Below are 22,190 nucleotides of genomic sequence, written 5' to 3' on the forward strand. Positions count from 1 at the left end.
AGAATGGCATGAACCCGGGAGGCAGAGCTTGCCGTGAGCCGAGATTGCGCCACTGCACTCCAGCCTGGGTGACAGAGCAAGACTCTGCCTCAAAAAAAAAAAAAAAAAAGATTGTATGTCCATGAAAATTTCGAGGGAAGAAAAAACTTCCATCTTGTTGCAAAGATTAAGGCAGTGAAAGGAATCTGAAAAACACTGGATTATGACCAAGCTTGCCTGCTCTTAATGCATTCCAAACTCCTAGTTCCACTTTGCATTTCAATGTAGAAACATAACAATGTTGGTAACAAAGTAACATCAGACAATCCATGATAATTCTTGGGGGATGGAAGTCTCTTTTGTGAAATATAGATGGAGTCAAATGCCTTAGGAGAAGTTTTGGTCAAAGCGTGGTCCTCTACATGAGACTCCAGAAGAAATCATTCGGCTCCTTCTACTGCTGTCGTGGAAACAGGTTTCACATAGTATGGACCTTCACTCAGGTAAGTTCTGAGCCTCAAATAATTTGGGTTCCCAAAGATTTCTGCAATTGTCTTGGAATTGGCAAGTGCTTTCACTAGTTCATATTTGGCATCCTTTGAAGCTTTGTCATGCTCCACAGAGCGGTCCACCACATATTCTACAAAACCTGGACTGTTAAACATAAGTTTCTGAGCCCAGGGTTGGTTTGCAATGGCCTGAAATGGAAGGCAGAAAGAATACAATTCCCCTGAGTCAGAGTTAAGTTTGTTAGTGAGATGTCACAATATTTACAAAGAAAGCTGGCAACATGAACTTTAAAAACGTTACCTTTTGTCTAAGTAAATTCCTTCCTGAGAATCTAACTTAATAATCTTAAATACAAAAAATCTTTGTATACAAAAATGTTCATAATAGTGTGAAAGTTATAATATAAATATCTAATAATGGGAGAATGGTTAAGTAAATTATGGTATATAGTAATAAAAAATAAACATTAACAGTGTTCACAAAGAATAGGAAATGACATAGGTAAACCTTTTTTAAAATTCTACTTCTAAATCTTTTTCAAATTTTAAGCTTAAGTTTTTCAAAACCTATTACATTTTAATGAAAAAGAAGTAACAATCAAGTTTATCGTCTAGTTTTTTCCTCTCAAAATGTGTTCCACAGACAAGTAGCATCACCATCACCTGCGAGCTTGTTAGACATTCAGGATCCTGGACTCTGCCCCACAACTCCTGAATTAGAATCTACATTTTAATAGGATTCCTAAGACAAATGTTTGAGAAACTTTGGCCTGCCTCACAACCAAGCATGAAGGTAGGCAGAAATAAAAATAGTTATCCCAACCAGAAAATAGAAAATTATTTCTACAATGGAACCAACTAAGCACAGGATAAGGTAGAAGAGCAAAACCAAAATAAACCAATAATGAAAATACTAAGCAGGAGCCAAAATGGCCATCTCATACAATGACTATTTACAAGAGTGAAGCAGTCTTAAAGAAATGTTTCTGGTCAGGTGCGGTGGCTCACGCCTGTAATCCCAGCACTTTGGGAGGCCGAGACGGGTGGATCATGAGGGCAGGAGATCAAGACCATCCTGGCTTACACAGTGAAACCCCGTCTCTACTAAAAATATGAAAAGAAATTAGCCGGGCGTAGTGGCGGGTGCCTGCAGTCCCAGCTGCTCAGGAGGCTGAGGCAGAAGAATGGCGTGAACCTGGGAGGTGGAGCTTGCAGTGAGCCAAGATCATGCCACTATACTCCAGCCTGGGAGACACAGCGAGAGACTCCATCTCAGGAAAAAAAAAGAAATGTTTCTGAAGATTATAGGAATACCTGTATCCTTCAAGACCCAGATCCTGTATAGCATCCTTAGGAAGCCTTCCCTCTTTTTTTTTTTTTTTTTTTTTTGAGGCGGAGTCTTGCTCTGTCGCCCGGACTGGAGTGCAGTGGCCAAATCTCAGCTCACTGCAAGCTCTGCCTCCCGAGTTTACGCCATTCTCCTGCCTCAGCCTCCCGAGTAGCTGGGACTACAGGCGCCCGCCACTTCGCCCGGATAGTTTTTGTATTTTTAGTAGAGACGGGGTTTCACCGTGTTAGCCAGGATGGTCTCGATCTCCTGACCTCGTGATCCGCCCGTCTCGGCCTCCCAAAGTGCTGGGATTACAGGCTTGAGCCACCGCGCCCGGCCGCCTTCCCTCTTTTGTCCCTGCCATTCTCCTTATTCCCTCCCAGTCTAGGCCATGTATGCTGTCTGAGACCCCATTATTGCTAAGATTACTAAAGCGATTACTACCTTTCTATGCTGTGGCTACAAAGATAAATCAGATATGCTTCCTGCTGTCAACCAACTCTACCTAATAGGTGAGACAGGTCAATAAATAAACATTTGCAAAATAATATAACAAATAGAACACAAAGGTATAATCCTTACCACAGCTGTAATAATGTAAGTAACTATACAATTATATTTACTGCCTCGCTCCTTCAATAGGCAGGAAACTACATGAAAGGAAGGTCTTTATATATTTTCTTCACTGTTGTATGCCCTTCACTGAGCAAAAACGGAAACTCAACAAATGTTTGCTGAAAAAATAAATGCAACATATGAGAGCCAACATTGTTTAACTCAACCTTGTTAATCTGGGCAAAGTGTGCTGAAGACATACCGGAGTTAGTCCTTGACGAATGAGTAAGAGGTTAAGAAGCAACGTTAAGGAAGAGTGTTAGATACAGAGACCCCAGAAAAGGTTCAGAGACACAAACAGTTTGGTACCACTGGAGCATTAGGTGCCAGAAGTCTTATTTTCTGCGGGGGAAATAAGGATTAGGAAGACCAGGGTTAGGTCAATAGAGGATGGCAGATAAAAAGTCTGGAATTAACTGTGTTATCCCATAGCATCCTGTTCAAACCTCAAACAGCACCTAGTATCTTTTACTGAAACAATATGTTTACACATCTATCTCCCTCCTTAGTCTCTAAGGTAGCAGAAGGTAGAAACTATACCATGCACTTGTGCATCCCCAGAGATGGCACAGGCTCTGGCTCACTGTAAGTACTCAAGTGTTGAACTGGCAGGCTCCCAGAAGGACCTATGGAAGTGAATACCTACTGTAAACACTTTTAAGGCAGCACAGTGTAGTTCAGGGAAGGGTTGACCACTAATGCCACGGAAGAGCTCCAGTGGATCCCGAGATAAAGCAGAAAACCAGGATTCTGTCATCCTCAGAAGGTCATCAGTCTGCTGCTCAGACTACAGGAAAGAAAAGGAAAATCTCATCACAAAATTAACTGATCTGGAGAAAAGCACTTATTTGGAAGCCAGACACCTGAGTACTAATGGCACTCTGTCATTAATTTGTTGTGTGATATTGTCTAAGTTTGGAGGACTCTTTCTCAAATCCAGCCCAGACCTTTCCCAGTTTTCTTTGAATGTGGTTGATAAAGCAATCTCTAGAGTCTCTTCAGTTCTAACACTCTATGATTCCATTTTAAATTAAAAATGTCACTAGTCATATAATGAGGGTTATCTCCTTGTATTAAGAGAAAAATGGCATTTACTTCATCACATTTATCATGTTGATTCATACAGATTTATTTTCCCAAACATATCCCACTGTCCTTCATTAATTTCCCAATCTACTTACTGGTAAGTACAGAAGAGATGAAATTGCATCCAAACATCTAATTTTTAGCTCCACTGGGGCGTTCTTTGATTGATGTCCTATTCTCATAAGCAAGCGTTCAAAGCGAGTTCCTTTGAAGGATAACAGTGAGATTCTTCTTTATTATGGTAAAATACACACAACATAAAATTTACCATTTTAACCATTTTTAGTGTATAGTTCAGCGCTATTAAGTACATTCACATTGTTGTGCAACCATCATAACCATCCTAGAACTTTTTCGTCAACCCAAACTGAAACTCTGTATCCATTAAACAATAATTCCCTTTCTTCTCTACCCTCATCCCCTGCCAACCACTATTCTACCTCCTGTGAACTGGACTTTTTTAGGTATCTCATCTAAGTGGAATTGTACAATATCTGTCCTTATGTGTCTTACTTCACTTAGCATAATGTTATCAATGGTGCAGATTCCTCCATGCTGTAGCATGTGCCAGAATCTCATTCTTTTTAAAGGCTGAGTAATATTCCATTGTATGTATATACCACATTTTGTTTATTGATTCATCTATCATTGTTCATTGGGTTGCTTGCACCTTTTTTTGGTTGTTGTGAATCAAATGCTGCTACGAATATGAGTGTACAAACATTTGTTTGAGTCTCTGCTTTCAATTTTTTTTGGTATATACCTGAAAGTGGAGCTGTTGGATGAAGGAAATGTAAAATGCACAAAGGTTACAATTTCTCCACATCCTAATACTTACTATTTTATAGGGGTTTTTTTTTTTTTTAAAGTAATAGCCATCCTAATGGATCTGAAGTGAAAAATGAGATTTTTTTTTTTAAAGTATGCTCTCATACACTATGACCTCTACCAACCTAAACCAATACAAAAATAAGCATGTAGTCAGAGAACCAGTGACAGGCCTAGAACACACAATTACACGCAACACAGCATATATAAGGCAGAGTTATAAAACTGGAGTCAAAGGACCTGGACTTGAGTAGCAGCTGCCCTAATTTGTATGACCTTAGAAATTTTCTTAACTCCTCTAAGTTTCACCTACCTTATCTGGAAAATGAAAATGACAATAGTATGTTCTTTACAGGATTGTAAAAAGATTGTCATAAGTAAAAGCACTTAGAAAACTATACGCAACAAAAATATTAGCCGTGATACACAACAGTTTATTTTCTTTTTCTATTCTCTAATTTTTATTTTTTTGAGATAGAGTCTCGCTGTGTCGCCCAGGCTAGAGTGCAATGGCGTGATCTCGGCTCACTGCCCAGGTTCAAGTGATTCTCCTGCCTCAACCTCCTGAGTAGCTGGGATTACAGGTGTCTGCCACCACACCCAGCTAATTTTCGTATTTTTAGTAGAGACTATGTTGGCCAGGCTGGTCTCGAACTCTTGACCTCAGGTGATCCACCCGCCTTGGCCTCCCAAAGTGTTGGGATTACAGGCATGAGCCACCTCGCCCGGCCTCTTTATAAATTTTTTTTGAGATGGAGTCTCACTCTGTCACCTAGGCTGCAGTGCAATGGAGTGATCAAGGCTCACGGTAGCCTTCATCTCCTGGGCTCAAATGATTCTCCCACCTCAGTCTCCCGAGTGGCTGGGACTATAGGCATGTGCCACCACACCTGGCCAATTTTTTGTTGTTGTTGCCAAGGCTAGTCTTGAATTCCTGGGCTCAAGCGATCCTCCCGCCTTGGCCTCCTAAAGTGCTGGGATTACAGGCGAGATAATTTTCAACATATGTGTCTCAAGAATTTTAATAATTGGGCTGCATATTATTTTGTGTGTATAATTTGTTGTGCTGTTGATTCTCATGGATGTTCCATAAGAGTATCTTTCTTTTTTTTGTTTTTTTCTTTTTACAGAGTCTCGCACTGTCACCCAGGCTGGAGTGCAGTGGTATGATCTTGGCTCACTGCAACCTTTGCCTTCTGGGTTCAAGCCATTCTCCTGCCTCGGCCTCCCGAGTAGCTGGGACTGCAGGCATGCGCCACCATGCTCAGCTGATTTTTGTAATTTCAGTAGAGATGGGGTTTCACCATGTTGGCCAGGCTGGTCTCGAACTCCTGACCTTAAGTGATCCACCTGCTTTGGCCTCCCAAAATGCTGGGATTACAGGCATGAGCCACCTTGCCTGGCCTTTTTTTTTTTTTTTGAAATAGAATCTCACTCTGTCACCCAGGCTGGAGTGTAGTAGCACCATCTCAGCTCACTGCAACCTTCACCTGCCAGGTTCAACCGATTCTCCTGCCTCAGCCTCTCAAGTAGCTGGGACTACAGTTGCACAGTATCATGCCTGACTAATTTTTGTATTCTTGAGTAGAGATAGGATTTTGCCATGTTGTCCAGCCTGGTCTTGAACTCCTGAGCTCAGGCAATCCACCCACCTTGGTCTCCCAAAGTGCTGGATTACAGGCATGAGCTACTGTATCTCGTAACACACCAAAAGTATCTCTTAACATGAAATCGTATAACAAACTTTTATTTTCCTTTCTTGACATTACAAAAAAACCCAAAATTTTGTAAATACTCCCAACAACCCTGAGAAGTAGTTGTTATGCCATTTTTATAAATGAAGAAAATGAGGCCTAGAAAAGCAAAGTGAGTAAATGAAGTTCAAAAAGCAAAGTCAGGGCTGGACACAATGGTGTGGACCTGTAGACCCAGCCAATCAAGAGGATGAGGCAGAAGGATCGCTTGAGCCTGGGAGTTTGAGGCCAGCCTGTATAACAGAGAGACACTCCCAATCTGAAAGAAAGAAAAGAAAGAAAGAAATAGAAAACCCCAGGACATGAATTCAGGCCTTTTTGATTCTAGCCCATCATCTGTACCATGAAATCTAGTCAAAGAAGACACAGAGGGGAAACAGGAAACAATGTTTGGTTGAAATAGATTGGTAGAAACCTAAACAGTGAAAAGTCAAAAAAAAAAAAAAAAGGTTTTCCATAGTAATTATTAGACTTTCAGATATGAGTCCAAGGTTATGGTTAACAAGACTGCCACCCATAAAATAGTTTCTACAATGTAGTTAACCCACCAGCAAATGAACTTACATATTGAACCTCTGTCAAAAATTAAGATATCCCTGAACAGGGCCAAGTCATACTAACCTGTTTTCTGTAAAACCTGTTTTCCTTCAACACTGGATCCCAAGATTCCAACTGTGTCTACAGCTACACCAGTCATAGTGGGGTCCTGACTTTCTGTCATTTCAAAGACTTTTTCCACAAAGATAGGATAACGCTCACAGATCTGTTGAGGACTATCCATGACAGCCAGGTTTCCAAAAAACTTCACGAATCCTAAAGAGATTTACAAGAATATATTTTAATAGGGGAACAAGACAGCATGAACTGCGGGCCCTATAACTTCACAGGAATAGAAATGAACTGCAGGCCAGAAAGTGTAGAAAGGTTACAGTAGTGTGTTGCTTGGAGATCAGAGAGACCATTAGGAGATTCTGAAGGACCTGTGATGTGTGATCCTGAGAGAGGGTGTCAATGGAGCTGGGACCAGCTATTGAAGTACTGGCATATGCAAGAGGGAGAACAAAGAAAAAGGACTAGTGGATACAAATTATAGGAAGGCAAGTTTAGACTCATTACCAGGAAGAAATTTTTAAGTGGATATATTCATTAATAAATGAAACAGGTAGCTAGGTAGCTAGGCTACCTAAGGAAGGCATACGTCTCCAATTTCTGGAAGTGTTCAAGAAAGACTAACCAATACCCAGAATAGAATGGCAAGAGTAGATCCTACAATAAAGATTCCCACTCAGAGACTTGATTAATCTGTGAAACATACTGTAAATGTCATTACTAGTATTTTTATTTTTTTGTTGATATTCAAAATAAAAATATCCTAATGTTCTAAATAGCACTGATGTTTCCTGAAAATCAAAGTCAACAGTACATAGCTCCCAGAGCAACAGATTCCACCTCAGTTAAGAGGCTACAGGTATCTTTTTAAAAAAATTAACTTTCAACTGACAAATTAAAAAATCATATATCTTTATTGTGAACAATGTATTCTGAAATATGCATATTTTTAATTTTTTTTCTGCTTTCGTGAAAAATGTCATTAAATTTAAGAATTTTGGTAGGGAATGCACTGAATCTATATGGTGCTTTGGCAGCACCAACATTTTAATAATATTAATTCTTCTAATCCATGAACATAGGATATCTTTCCATTTATTTGTGTCTTCTTCAATTTCCTTCATCAGTTTTTATTTTTTTTTGAGACGGAGTCTTGCTCTGTCGCCCGGGCTGGAGTGCAGTGGCCGGATCTCAGCTCACTGCAAGCTCCGCCTCCCGGGTTCCCGCCATTCTCCTGCCTCAGCCTCCCGAGTAGCTGGGACTACAGGCGCCCGCCACCTCACCCGGCTAGTTTTTTGTATTTTTAGTAGAGATGGGGTTTCACCGTGTTAGCCAGGATGGTCTCGATCTCCTGACCTCGTGATCCGCCCGTCTCGGCCTCCCAAAGTGCTGGGATTACAGGCTTGAGCCACCGCGCCCGGCCCTTCATCAGTTTTTATAGTTCTCAATGTATAGATCTTTCACCTCCTTAAATTTATTCATAAATATTTAATTTTTTGAATGCTATTGTAAATGGGAATGTATCTTTTATTACTTTTTCAGAGTTCACTGTTAAGTGTATAGAAATGCTACTGATTTTTATGCAGATTTTGTATCCTGCAGTTTTACTGAATTTATTTATTCATTCTAACAGTTTTTTGGTGGAATCTTTATTCTATATATTAATATAACACTACATCATTTACAAACAGGGACATTTTCACTTCTTTCTTTCTGATTTGGATGCCTTTTGTTTATTTATCTTGCCTAATTGCTCTGGCTATAACCTCTTGTAATTTGTTGAATAGAAGTGGTAATTGTGGACATCTTTGTCTTGTTCCTGATTTTTTTTTTTTTTTTTTTTTTTGAGATGGAGTCTCACTCTGTTGCCCAGGCTGGAATGCAGTGGAGCGATCCTGGCTCACTGCAATCTCTACCTCCAAGGTTCAAGGGATTCTCCTGCCTCAGCCTCCTGAGTAGCTGGGACTACAGGCGTGTGCCACCATGCCCAGCTAATTTTTTTGTATTTTTAGTAGACACGAGGTTTCACTGTGTTAGCCAGAATGGTCTCGATCTCCTGACCTCGTGATCCGCCTGCCTTGGCCTCCCAGAGTGTTGGGATTACAGGCGTGAGCCACCGCGCCCGGCCTTGTTCCTGATCTTAGAAGGACCGCTTTCAACTTTTCACTGAGTATGTTAGCTGTGGGTTTGTCATACTTGGCCTTTATTGTGTTGAGATAGATTTCTTCTATACTTAATTTGTTAAGAGTTTTTACTATAAAAGAAAGCTAAAATCTGTCAAATGCTTTTCCCCACATTACTTGGTTTCCATCTTTATTCTGTCAATGTAGTATATCTTATTTATTGATTTGTGTATGCTGAACCTTCCCTGCATCCCTAGGATAAATCCCACTTGATCAGGGTGGACGACCCTTTTAATGTGCTGTTGAATTTGAATTTGGTAGCTCTAGATATCTTCTAAACGAAATCAGCTCTAAGGAAAACAATCTCTGTCCACTCCCAACCCCAACCCCCTGCCGTCAGAGATAACTCAGAAATAAAACATGCACCACCATTTCCATAGGCATCAGTGTTTCTTACCTGGCAAATAGAAGCTAGAGAAAGGGTCTGAATCTGCCCCAACGATTATATTAGAAATTTGGTCAATTACTCCTTCTTGAGCAAGATACTGTCGTCCATGATGAGTATATGCCAGTGATGTCACCATTTCTATACAGGTGGCTCTAAAATGTCAGAAGGACAAAAACAAGATTTTGCACAGGATTTGCATAGTTTATAGATTGCTCTCATACAGGTTATCTTATTTAATTCTTCCCATCATATTTGAAAGGTCAATAATCTTGGCTCCTCTTTTCACATGAGGCCCTAAGGCCTAGAAAGTTGCAGTGACTTATCTGTAATCACATTGTTATTACAGGCAGAGTTTACACTTAAATCTAGACCTTCTGATTTGAAGTCCAGTATTGTTTCCACTATAACCTAGCTGCTTCCTAAAATATTTTTTTAAATTTTGTTTTATTTTGAGATATCAAACATACACAAAAGTAATGAGAAAACAATAACCCCCCATATACCCATAACCTGATTTTATGGTTATAAAGATTTTGCTTTACTTATTTCATCTCTTTTCCCTACTTTTTGCTGAACTATTTTAAAGCAAATCCTAGTCACCCTGCCATTTACCCCTGCGTACTTTAGTATGCATCTCTGCAAAATGCTATGTTTCCTCACACAATTATAATGCCACTGCCACATATTAAGAAATTAACAATAATTCTTTGGTATCATCTCATATCCAACCATGATCAAAGCAAATAACTAAAAAATTTATTTTTACAGTTGGTAGTTGATCCTAAAGTGTTTTGACTGACCATTTACAGGGTTTTTTCCTATGTCACAAAATTTGATACAATGCTAAAAAATAATTAACAAAATTAATCGTCTCATTAGGTTGAGACACTCAAATGCACTGAAGCAATGTAACTAGTGACTGATTTATTATATGGGTTTAATAAATTCAGCCATGTTTTTTTTTTTTCTTTTTTTGAGAGGGAGTCTCGCTCTGTCGCCTAGGCTGGAGTGCAGTGGCCGGATCTCCGCTCACTGCAAGCTCCGCCTCCCAGGTTCACGCCATTCACCTGCCTCAGCCACCCGAGTAGCTGGGACTACAGGCGCCCGCCACCTCGCCCGGCTAGTTTTTATTTTTTAGTAGAGACGGGGTTTCACCGTGTTAGCCAGGAAGGTCTGGATCTCCTGACCTCGTGATCCGCCCGTCTCGGCCTCCCGAAGTGCTGGGATTACAGGCTTGAGCCACCGCGCCCGGCCAAATTCAGCCATGTTTAAAGAACACAGGACAATCAAAATCATTTAAGATAAGAAAAATCAAAACCTATATACACAAAGATAACTATAATGCTATCATAACAGCAAAACACTTGAAGCAAATCAACTGTTCAACAGTGAGGAGGTATTAATAAACTATGGAATATCAACAAAGGAACATGTGGCAGATATTAAAGGGGATTTGGGGAATAAAGGGTGGAAGAGACTGGAATTAACATTTCTTTGAGAACCTATGTCAGCCATTGTACTGCTTTCTAAGGTCGATTAGCTTAATTCTTACAATATATTTTTATTTATTTATTTTTTTGAGACGGAGTTTTGCTCTTGTTGCCCAGGCTGGAGTGCAATGGCGCGATCTTGGCTCACTGCAACCTCCACCTCCCGGGTTTAAGCAATTCTCTTGTCTCAGCCTTCCGAGTAGCTGGGATTACGGCCCCTGCCACCGCGCCGGGCTAATTTTTTGTATTTTTTTTTAGTAGAGACGGGGTTTCACCATATTGGCCAGGCTGGTCCTGACCTCCTGACCTCAGGTAATCCACCCGCCTCGGCTTCCCAAAGTGCTGGGATTATAGGCGTAAACCACTGTGCCCGGCACAATATCTTTTTTAGTTACTGTTCTGAGAGATGAGGAAACTGAGATGTAGAAAGCTTATAATAACCTGTCCAAGGCCGAACAGCTAATAAATAGTAGAGAGGTATGCAAGCCAAGTCTTCCTCATTTTGAAAAGCCCATATTCTTTTTTCTTTTGAGACAGAGTCTTGCTCTGTTGCCCAGGCTGGAGTATAGTGGTGCAACCTCTACCTCCCAGGTTCAAGCAATTCTCCTGTCTCAGCCTCCCGAGTATCTGGGACTACAGGTGCATGCCACCATGCCCGGTTAAGTTTTGTGTTTTTAGTGGGACAGGGTTTCACAATGTTGGCCAGGCTGGTCTTGAACTCCTGATCTCGTGATTCGCCCGCCTCGGCCTCCCAATGTGCTGGGATTATAGGCGTGAGCCACCACACCCGGCCTAGCCCGTATTTTTTCTATCATGCTATACTGTTGCTATTTAACAATGCCAAAATAAATGCATATGACAAAATGTTAGTAATTCAAAATGGCAGTTATCATGTGACTGCAACTGTTTAAGAGCACACAGGCCTAGGGACAGGGAACACAGTCACTTGAAAGTAGCTGAATTGTCATGTAGGGCTTTGCCAAGTTCCAGTATGTTGTCATGATGTAACTTGAGCAATTTTCTAAAGGTCCCTCCTTCAGGACACACATTAGTCATGAGATTGCAACCTGGGCAAAGTATCTAATAGAGAAAATCACAGACGTCCCAGGGTTGTTTCCCAGCCCTTCAAAAGAGGACATTTCACTTTAAGAACTCTCAGTCAACACACCTGACCAACACATCCTCACCAGTCAGCTCTCTCAGGAGCTGGGTTACCAATCCACTTGTGGTACAGTAGTTTAAAGATTCTGGTGACACAGAAGAAATCTCTACAATTAGCTGAAATAAAAAAAAAAAAACAGAAAAAAGAAAAAGGTCAAAACAGCCCTGCGCCTGATAGATCTCATTTTAAGTTAAACATAGGACTAGGTACTTTCTATAAATGAGTTTTAAAAAATCCATTATTTGTCTCTTTAAGTAGAAAAACTTCAGTGAACACATAAAAAATTACTTTGGCACAGATTATTATTATTTTTGAAACAGAGTCTTGCTCTGTCACCTAGGCTGGAGTATAGTGGCGTGATCTCAGCTCACTGCAACCTCTACCTCCCGGGTTCAAGCGATTCTCGTGCCTCAGCCTCCCGAGTAGCTGGGATTACAGGCACACACCACCACACCTGGCTAATTTTTTTGTATTTTTAGTAGCAATGGGATTTTGCCATGTTGGCCAGGCTGGTCTTGAACTCCTGGCCTCAAGTGATCTGCCCACCCTGGCCTCCTGAAGTGCTGAGATTATAGGCATGAGCCACCATGCCTAGCCACCTTGGCACAGAAATGTTCCATTATATCTGGATGTATCAGCACTTTCCTGCCCAAGCAATCATCAATCAAGTTACAAAAGCCTCAATCAGCCACAACAAACGGATTATAAAACCATTCACTCATTCAGGTATTCAGTCAGTCAGTCAATCATTCACTTACTCGTTCAGCAAGTATGTGCTGAGGTCTTACTGAGAGGTATAGGAAGATACTGAAGGTTTTTTTTTTTTGAGACGGAGTCTGGCTCTGTCGCCCAGGCTGGAGTGCGGTGGCCGGATCTCAGCTCACTGCAAGCTCCGCCTCCCAGGTTCATGCCATTCTCCTGCCTCAGCCTCCCAAGTAGCTGGGACTACAGGCGCCCGCCTCGTCGCCCGGCTAGTTTTTTGTATTCTTTAGTAGAGACGGGGTTTCACAGTATTAGCCAGGGTGGTCTCGATCTCCTGACCTTGTGATCCGCCCGTCTCGGCCTCCCAAAGTGCTAGGATTACAGGCTTGAGCCACCGCGCCCGGCCGATACTGAAGGGTTTTAAGCAGAGAAATGACACAATCAGATTTGGACTTTTTTTTTTCTTTTGAGACAGAGTCTCGCTCTATCGCCCAGGCTAGAGTGCAGTGGCGCGATCTAGATTTGGACTTTTAAAAGACCATTCTGACTGCATGTGAAGATAGACTAGGGATGATAAAAATGGATGAGCGGAGACCAGTTTGGATGCAAATATAGTAGCCCAGGTGAGTGACACCAGTAAGTTAGTCTAGGGTGGTAGAAGCTGTACTAATGAAGAAAAATGTATGGGTTTAAATAAAATCGCCACAATGTGATGACCGAATGGATATGTGGCAGGGAAAAACAGGCCTCAGAAAGAGCCAAGGTCTAATGCCCAACTAAGCAAACTGTGAGACAGGGCCAGTTTGTTGCTCTTGTTTTTTATTAGGGGGATAGGGTGGATAAGTAAGATCAGGAATTTGATTTCAGCATGAGTGTGAGGGGCCTAGAATATACCCAAGGGGCCAAGAATGAGTAAGCAGTTAAGCATGAAGGTTTGAGCTCAGAAGAAAGGTCTCAGTTGGAAGTTTACATCTGAGTCATCATCACAGATGGGAAGGGAAATCATATGATGAGTAAAATTGCCTAGGAATGAGTATAGAGTACAGTGAAAGCAGGGCTTGGAACTGTTTTCATGAGCTCCAACAATTAAAGATTCAATGGAGGATAATGAGCCAGGAGGCTGAGAAGAAACTGAGAGGCAGAAGGAAAAGCAGAATATGGTATGACATGCAAAGAAAGTGTTCTGAAGACGGAATTAAGACTGTAGAGGATTCCATTTCAAATATGTACCCTATTAATAGTGTGTGGCCTTGGATCAATTGCTCTATCAATATGAGGTTAATGATAACAATATACAAAGTTTACTACAAGAATTAAAGATAATATATGTGAGTATTTTAACATAGGGCTTAGTACAAAGCTGGTACAAATAAGGGCCATTTCTTATTACTACTACAAATTTTTTCAAGTCTGGTTTTATTATCTTCTGTATCATAGTAATTATACTGCACTATAAATATATATATACATATATATATATATAGAAAGGGTCTTGCTCTGTTGCCCAGGCTGGAGTGCAGTGGTACAGCCACGGCTCACTGCTGCTTCAACTTTCTGGGCTCAGTTGATCCTCCCACTTCAACCTCCTGAGTAGCTGGGATGACGTGCACATACCACCATGCACAACTAATTTTTAAAATCTTTGTAAAGATGGGGTCTCGCTATGTTGCCCAGGCTGGTCTGAAACTCCTGGCCTCAAGGGGTCCTCCTGCCCTTGCCTCCCATAGAGCTGGGCTGTATATGCCTGTCTCACATACTAGCCTGGGAATGCATCCTTATATTCCCAGCACCTACTGCAGGACCAAACACAGATTATATACTCAGTGAGCCATCTTGCTTTCCAGCATAAGCCAAACTGCATTCTGCTTTGTAAGCATGAGAAAGTATGCTTTTTATCTTACCTCATACACCCTGTATCGAACAATGTCATTTGTTTTCATTACACTTTTCAAATCATCCAGCAGATTGCTTTCAAATAAAGCCTCCAGTCCAGCTTGGGTTAGTGATATTCTTGACAGGGATTTGATGGCCTTATAAAGAAAGAAAATATCTCTTATGTCCCCAAAATACAGAATATTATTATCTACTTCATAAGACTGATGTGAAAATAGTGCAGGGAATGCACCTTGCTCAATGAGCATGCACTATGTTTCAGCTATTATTTATAATTGGAAAAGATGCAAGGTATCCCCCATAGAATTATGATGGATACTGTAGATATTTATATCCTAGAAAATGAAAGGGATTTACTAGTATTTACTTGACAACCATTTATTTTATACAATTCATATGAGGTTGTAAATTCCATTACACAAATCATCCATTCTAAACCTTCACCTCTCAATTCAGAAGGCCTTTCTTTATCTTTTGGGACACCAATGTCTCTGCACATTTAAGTCAATGATTCTAGTAGACTCACCGCTTTTGCTACAGATAGATTCTCTCCACCGATGCAATAAACAATTTGTTTTAGTAATTCAGCATTATTTAGAATCTCAGTAACAGCATCAGAATTTTCAACAATTCTTCCAATCTGAAAGAAAAACAATCAGAAACACTCCTCTAAAGTAGGGCAACATACAGTAAACACACAATGGTCCAATTTCCTTACTGCACAGTTATTTTAGGAGTTAGTGATCACAGCTATATATCAAGTCATTAAAAAATCAAAATGACCTAAATTCATTCAGTCAAACACACATATGGCATAGTCACATCTGTTAAAGGAAAGAAAAAAAGAAAGCAGGTAAAGAGGTAAGATAGCTCAGTGAGTGAAAACAATACAAATCCAGCTCTATTTTTAGCTACACTGACCTTGCACAAATTTTAGCCCCATTTCTTATCCGTAAAATGGGAACACAATATTTAATTCCAAGATAGTTACAAAGATTAAATGAGACCGAATAGGCAAAGCACCTGCTACAGTGTCTGGCATATAAATGGCCAGTGAATAAACTGATATCTTCCCCCCTTCCTCCAACTTTTTCTTTTCTTTTTTTTTTTTTTTTTTGAGATGGAGTCTCGCTTTGTTGCCCAGGCTGGAGTGCAGTGACATGAATTTCGGCTCACTACAACCTCTGCCTCCTGGGTTCAAACGATTCTCCCACCTCAGCTTCCCGAGTAGCTGGGATTATAGGCACCTGTCATCATGCCCGGCCAATTTCTGTATTTGTGTAGAGACAGGGTTTCACCATGTTGGCCAGGTTGGTCTTGAACTCCTGACCTCAGGATCTGCCCGCCTTGGCCTCCCAAAGTGCTGGGATTACAGGCTTTTTTTGCTGAATAAACACAGAAAAGGAAAAACAGTAGTTCAGTATCTATTGGGTAACTGTGTAGCTCCTAACATTTCAACAAGATAATCCTTAGCAGCAGCTCTTCACTCAAATAGTAGGATGCTTTGGTTACCAGGATGATAAGAGTTACTGTCTTAATTGTTGGTTTAGTGACCTTTACAATAGCATTTGATTCATCCAGTGTAACAGAATCTAAAATGGCAGAGAGCTATTTGAACACATAGGAATCTTTTTCTTTACACTAGGAGCTCCTTGAAGGAAACTAACTGGTTTTGTTAATCTTGGTAACTCTAACAGCATATGGCACCATGCCTGGCATGTAAAAGGAACTCAGTCAGTATCTGATTAATGAATGATTTAGATGGTACTTAATGGAACTTCTTTCATTAGCTTGTATCTCCCAGGTTATAGTTAGCTATGCACATTGGAATAGACCACACATTTTCCAGGAGGAGAGAGGGAGCAGGGCAGAGGGGGAGAAGGGAAGAGGGAAGGAGAGAGAGATACTATGCTTTCTTCATCTTTCTGTCACAGTACAGAACCTGGTCCAGAGCAGGTGGTCAATGTCGGTTCCTAGTAAAATTTCATACCTGGGAAAGAGTGAGGATTTTTACAGAATCATCAGGGTGAATTAGTCCCCTCTGCAGGTCAACCCTGAGGTTCCGGGCCACGTGAACTGGTTCCATAGCTTGCAGCAGTCTCTCCAGAATGGATACACACAAAGTAGTCTTTTCCCTGAGGAGATATCATAAATCTTATTAGTTCATATCCCACCCAGGTAGGAAGTAACAACCTAATAATAGCTGAAGCTTGGGTCAGCATCTCCTCCACACAGACTTCTTTTTGAAACAGCAGATTTCACTCGCCTATTAAACATTTGCTAAGAACCTATTATGCGTATTGCCTGTGCTGGGGCTACAAAGAAGAATAAGATATATACTCTAGTCTTTTTTTTTTGAGATGGAGTCTTGCTCTGTTGCCCAGGCTGGAGTGCAATGGCCCTATCTCGGCTCACTGCAACCTCCGCCTCCCAGGTTCAAGCGATTCTCCTGCCTCAGCCTCCCGAGTAGCTGGGATTACAGGGGCCCACCACCACGCCTGGCTAATTTTTGTATGTTTAGAGATGGAGTTTCACCATGTTGGCCAGGCTGGTCTCGAACTCCTGACCTCAGGTGATCCACCTGCCTTGGCCTCCCAAAATGCTGGGATTACAGGCTTGAGCCACTGCCCCTGGCCTTTTTTTTTTTTTTTTTTTTTTTTTGAGACAGAGTCTTGCTCTATTGCCCAGGCTGGAGTGCAGTGGCGCAATCCACTCACTGCAATCTCCACCTCCTGGGTTCAAACGATTCTCCTGCCTCAGCCTCCCCAGTAGCTGGGACTACAGGTGCATGCCACCACACCCAGCTAACTTTTTGTATTTTTAGTAGAGACGGGGTTTCACTGTGTTAGCCATGATGGTCTCGATCTCCTGACCTTGTGATTCGCCCACCTCAGCCTCCCAAAGTGCTGGGATTACAGGCATGAGACACTGTGCCTGGCCTGATATACTCTCTAGTCTTAAGGAGCTCAATCCAATGAAAGATATAGAAAAAAAGGCAACTGTAATCCAGATAAATGCTATAGGCTAAGACTAGAAACTATAGGAGCTTAAAAAAGAACACAGAGGGTACAAGGAAGGCTTCCCAGAAGGGTAACATCTGAACTAAATTTTAAGAAGTAGGAGTTATCCAGAAGAAAGGTGTTCTAGGTAGAGGAAGTAGCAGCACATGAAAAGGCAGAGAGGATAGTGTTACACTTTGAAGGAACAAGTAGCTTGGTATGACTGGGGTCAGAATGGGAGAGAGGTGGTGAGAAGGTAAAGGGCGAGGTAAAGGACAAGAACTGAAACTGAAAAAATGCACAGAAGCCAGACTCTAACAGGTATTTTATGTCATGCTTGGAATTTAGACTTTTTCCAGAAAATCAATGGCAAGCCATAAGTGGTTTCAAAAAAAGAAGTAAAATGACGAGATCTGATTTATAGAAATCACTCTGCACCAGTGTTAGGGGAAAAATTTTCAATTACAGGGCAGTAAATGGTAAGAGGTGATGAAGGAGTAAACTAGGGGAGCAGCAGTAAGGATAGAGAGAAGGAAGAACTATGTAAGAGAACCTGATGACTACCAGTGGTAGATACAGAAGACGTTTTCAGAACAGTTTTCTTGTCTCTTAATAGACACTACAAATAAATAGGCTAATATATTGTTAGTAGTAGTATACAATTCAACTGGTACAACTTTTCGGGTAGGTAACTACGTGATACAAATGAAAAGCCTTAAAAATGAACATACTCTTTTAATTCAGGGATTCCACATTGCATAATTGAATCTAAAATAGTATTAATAATGTTTTTACACCCAAGATAATAGAAAACATGCTATTTTCACAAAACTGGTACACAAATGTTCACAGCAGTGGAAACAATCCAAATGTCCACCAAGTGATGAATGGATAAATATGTGTTATGTGCATATAATGGAATATTATTCAGCCATAAAAAGCAATGAAATAATGACACACATTACAACATGAATAAACCTTTAAAATATTACGTTAAGTGAAATAAGCCAGACACAAAAGGCTTCCTTTTGAGAATGATTCTATTTATATGAAATGTCCAGAATAGACAAAATCCATATAGAAAGTAGATTCTGCTAGGCGTGGTGGCTCATGCCTGTAATCCCAGCACTTTGGGAGGCCACAGCGGGTGGGTCACCTGAGGTCAGGAGTTCAAGACCAGCCTGGCCAACATGGTGAAACCCTATCTCAACTAAAAATACAAAAAAAATTAGCTGGACATGGTAGTGGGTGCCTGTAATCCCACCTACTTTAGGAGGCTGAGGCAAGAGAATCACTTGAACCCAGGAGGCAGCAGTGGCAGTGAGTTGAGATAGTGCCATCGCACTCCAGCCTAGGCGACAAGAAAAAAATTGTTTCAAAAAAAAAAAAAAAAAAAAAAAAAAAAGTAGATTCAGGGATTCCACTGGTTGCCAGAGGCTGGAGGAAAGGGGAAGAGGAGGAATGGGGATATTTATAAGCATGGCTTTTCCTTTAAAAAAAAAAAGTGATTACAGGTAAAATTTACCATTTTAACCACTCTTAAATGCACAGTTCTGTGGGAATAAGTACATTTACTTTGTTGTCCAGCCATCACCATCGTCCATCTCCAGAATGTTTTAACCTTCCTAACCAGAAACTCTGCATCCATTGAACACTCCCTATTCTCCCCTCTCCAAGCTCCCGGCAACCACCATTCCACTTTCTGTCTCTCTAGATTTGACTACTCTAGGTATGTAAGTAAAAGCATACAACATTTGTCCTTTTGTGTCTGGTTTATTTCATTTAGTACAACATCTTCAAAGTTCATCTGTCAGAACTTCCTTTCTTTTTAAGGCAATATGTACAGTATCTCATCATATTTATACACCCCATTTTGTTTATCCATTCATCCCTTCATAGACACTTTGATTGCACACATGTGTTGCGTTGCTACTGTGCCTTTTAAAATTTTAGCCAATCTAATAGTGTGCAGTAGAATCTCACTGTAATTTTAATTTATATTTCCCTAATGTTGAATATCTTTTTGTGTGCATATTTACCATCTGTACTTTTTTTTTTTTTTTTTTTTTTTTTTTTTTGAGACGGAGTCTCGCTCTGTCACCCAGGCTGGAGTGCAATGGTGTGATCTTGGCTCACTGCAATCTCCACCTCCTGCGTTCAAGTGATTCTCCTGCCTTAGCCTCCCGAGTAGCTGGGATTACAGGTGTCTGCCATCAAGTCCAGCTAATTTTTGTATTTTTAGTAGAGACAGGGTTTCACCAGGTTGGCCAGGCTGGTCTCGAACTCCTGACCTCAGGTGATCCACTTGCCTCGGCCTCCCAAAGTGCTGGGATTACAGGTGTGAGCCACTGTACCTGGCCCCATCTGTACTTCTTGTTCAAATCTTTTGCCCATGTTTTAATTGGGTTATTTCTTCTCTTGCTATTTAGTTTTGAAAGCTCCTTACATATTCTGAATACAAGTCAGATATATTCTTCACAAAGATTTTTCTCCATTTGTGCATTTGTGACTTTTCATTTTCTTAACTGTATGTAAACTTCAAAGAATCTAATTTTTTTTTTTTTTTTTTGAGACTGAGTCTCATTCTGTTGCCCAGGGCTGTAGTGCAGTGGTGTGACCTCAGCTCACTGCAACCTCTGCCTGCCGGGTTCAAGTGATTCTCCTGCCTCAGCCTCCCGAGTAGCTGGGACTACAGGTGCCTGCCACTATGCCCAGCTAGTTTTTTGTATTTTTAGTAGAGACTATGTTTCACTGTGTTAGCCAGGATGGTCTCTATCTCCTGACCTCGTGATCTGCCCGCCTTGGCCTTCCAAAGTGCTGGGATTACAGGCATGAGCCACCGCGCCCAACCAATTTTGTATTTTTAGTACAGACAGGGTTTCACCATGTTGGTCAGGCTGGTCTCGAACTCCTGACCTCGTGATCCACCCACCTCAGCCTCCCACAGTGCTGGGATTACAGGCGTGAGCCACCACTCAGCCTGAAGAACAGAATGTTTTATTTTGATTAATTCTACTTTGTATCACTTTTTTTTTTTTTTAGACAGGCTCTCTCTGTCACCCAGGTTGGAGTGTAGTGGAGCAATCACAGGTCACTGTAGTCTCCACCTCAGCCTCCTGAATAGCTGGGACCACAAGCATGAGCCACCACACCCAGCTCAATTTGTTCTTGTATAGATCATGCGTTTGGTGTCATATTAAAGAAGTCTGTTTAACTCAAAGTCATACATTTTTTTTCCCTATGTTTTCTTCTAGAAGTTTTGTAGTTTTAGGTTTTATATTTAGGTCTATGATCTACTCTCATACACTGCTTGTAGAAATGTAAAATAGTATAACCACTTTGGAAAACAGTTTGCCAGTTGCTTAAAAAGTTAAATATATACCTAGCATACCATCTAGCCATTCCATTCTTATTTACTCAGAGAAAAGAAAGAATATTTTAATGTAAAGACTTGTACATGAATGTTTACAGCACTGTTATTTTTAATATCTCCAAACAGAAAACAATTCAAATCTCTAATGTTCACCAACAGGGGAATGGATAAAAAACAGTAGTACACTCATACAATGGACTACTACTCAACAATAAAAAGGAATGAACTATTTATTCATGTCACATAGCTAAATCTCAAAATAACTATGCTATGTGAAGGAAACCAAACAAAAGAATACATAATGTATGACTCCATTTATATGATCCCTTCCCCCTATGTCTGGCTAAAATAAGGGGCAAGTTCATCTATAGTGAGAGAAAGTAGATCAGTGGTTGACTGGTTGAAACAGGGAGCGATTAGCAAGGAGTGTGAGGGATCCTCTGGGAGTAAAAGATACATTCGCTATCTTTATTGTGGCGATGGTTTCATGCGTATATACATATGTCAAAACTTGCCAACTTGTACATTTTATTAAGTGGAGTTCATTGTATATAAATTATACCTTTGAAAAGCTGTTTAAAAAAATAGTGGTATGTTAAACTGCACAGTGCAGAAATTTCAGGTCCTATGTGACCTTTGCTAACGAGCCAAACAGTTAATGCTTAAAATTAGTCTTGTTTGATTTTCATGTTCTAAAGCAGTAATCTTAGGACTTAAACTTCTCCAAAAAAACCTATCAAGATTCTAACTTACACACAAGATCAGACTGTGAACCAATACACGGCAACCTATGTGGCTTAGCCAGGATAACAGCAATGTATCTGAAGACTGCCAGATACTATCCAGAGAATTATTCCCACAATTTGCAGTTGGTATCTACTCTGTATCCAGTTCTGAATTACTCTATCTTTAAATTTCCATTAAAATTGTTCCCTAAATCACTGCTCCTTCATTCAGCAAACTATCTTCCCCATGGATCTGAATCCTCAAATTCTCCCTCACTTCAGTTCCTACTGCACCTCTGCTGTCAACCTGCTGTATGACCTTTGGAAGTCTCTTCATCTCTAATAGGAAAAGGTTGCACAAGGTGGCCACTCTAAACTCTATGAGTCTCATCTTTAATTGGGCGTGTACTGCATTATGTGCTGGGCGCTAAGAGGGATGCAGAGATGAACAAAATGCGGTCACTGCCTTCAAAGAATTTACAAACTAGAAATAGACACACAGAGAACTGTAACATAAGTAATAGCATCAATTATCATTAACAGAAATAACAATAATGTCCTTTAG

At 40.7% G+C, this 22,190-nt stretch overlaps 1 protein-coding gene across 1 annotated transcript in view; it reads right to left on the minus strand.

Annotated features, from left to right (window-relative positions):
* The window catches only part of PSMD5 (proteasome 26S subunit, non-ATPase 5), a 26,432-nt gene continuing 4,242 nt past the window's right edge, over positions 1-22,190 (minus strand). The window contains exons 2-10 of the mRNA XM_010372019.2: positions 16,519-16,663; positions 15,055-15,168; positions 14,537-14,665; positions 11,940-12,049; positions 9,291-9,433; positions 6,723-6,914; positions 3,615-3,724; positions 3,080-3,220; positions 1-677 (exon numbers count right to left, since the gene is read on the minus strand). Coding sequence (XP_010370321.1) covers positions 420-677; positions 3,080-3,220; positions 3,615-3,724; positions 6,723-6,914; positions 9,291-9,433; positions 11,940-12,049; positions 14,537-14,665; positions 15,055-15,168; positions 16,519-16,663 — 1,342 coding nt within the window. The 3' untranslated portion in view covers positions 1-419. The remainder of the gene's footprint in view (positions 678-3,079; positions 3,221-3,614; positions 3,725-6,722; positions 6,915-9,290; positions 9,434-11,939; positions 12,050-14,536; positions 14,666-15,054; positions 15,169-16,518; positions 16,664-22,190) is intronic.

This window comes from Rhinopithecus roxellana, chromosome 16, assembly GCF_007565055.1.
Source record: "Rhinopithecus roxellana isolate Shanxi Qingling chromosome 16, ASM756505v1, whole genome shotgun sequence".
NCBI lineage: Eukaryota > Metazoa > Chordata > Mammalia > Primates > Cercopithecidae > Rhinopithecus > Rhinopithecus roxellana.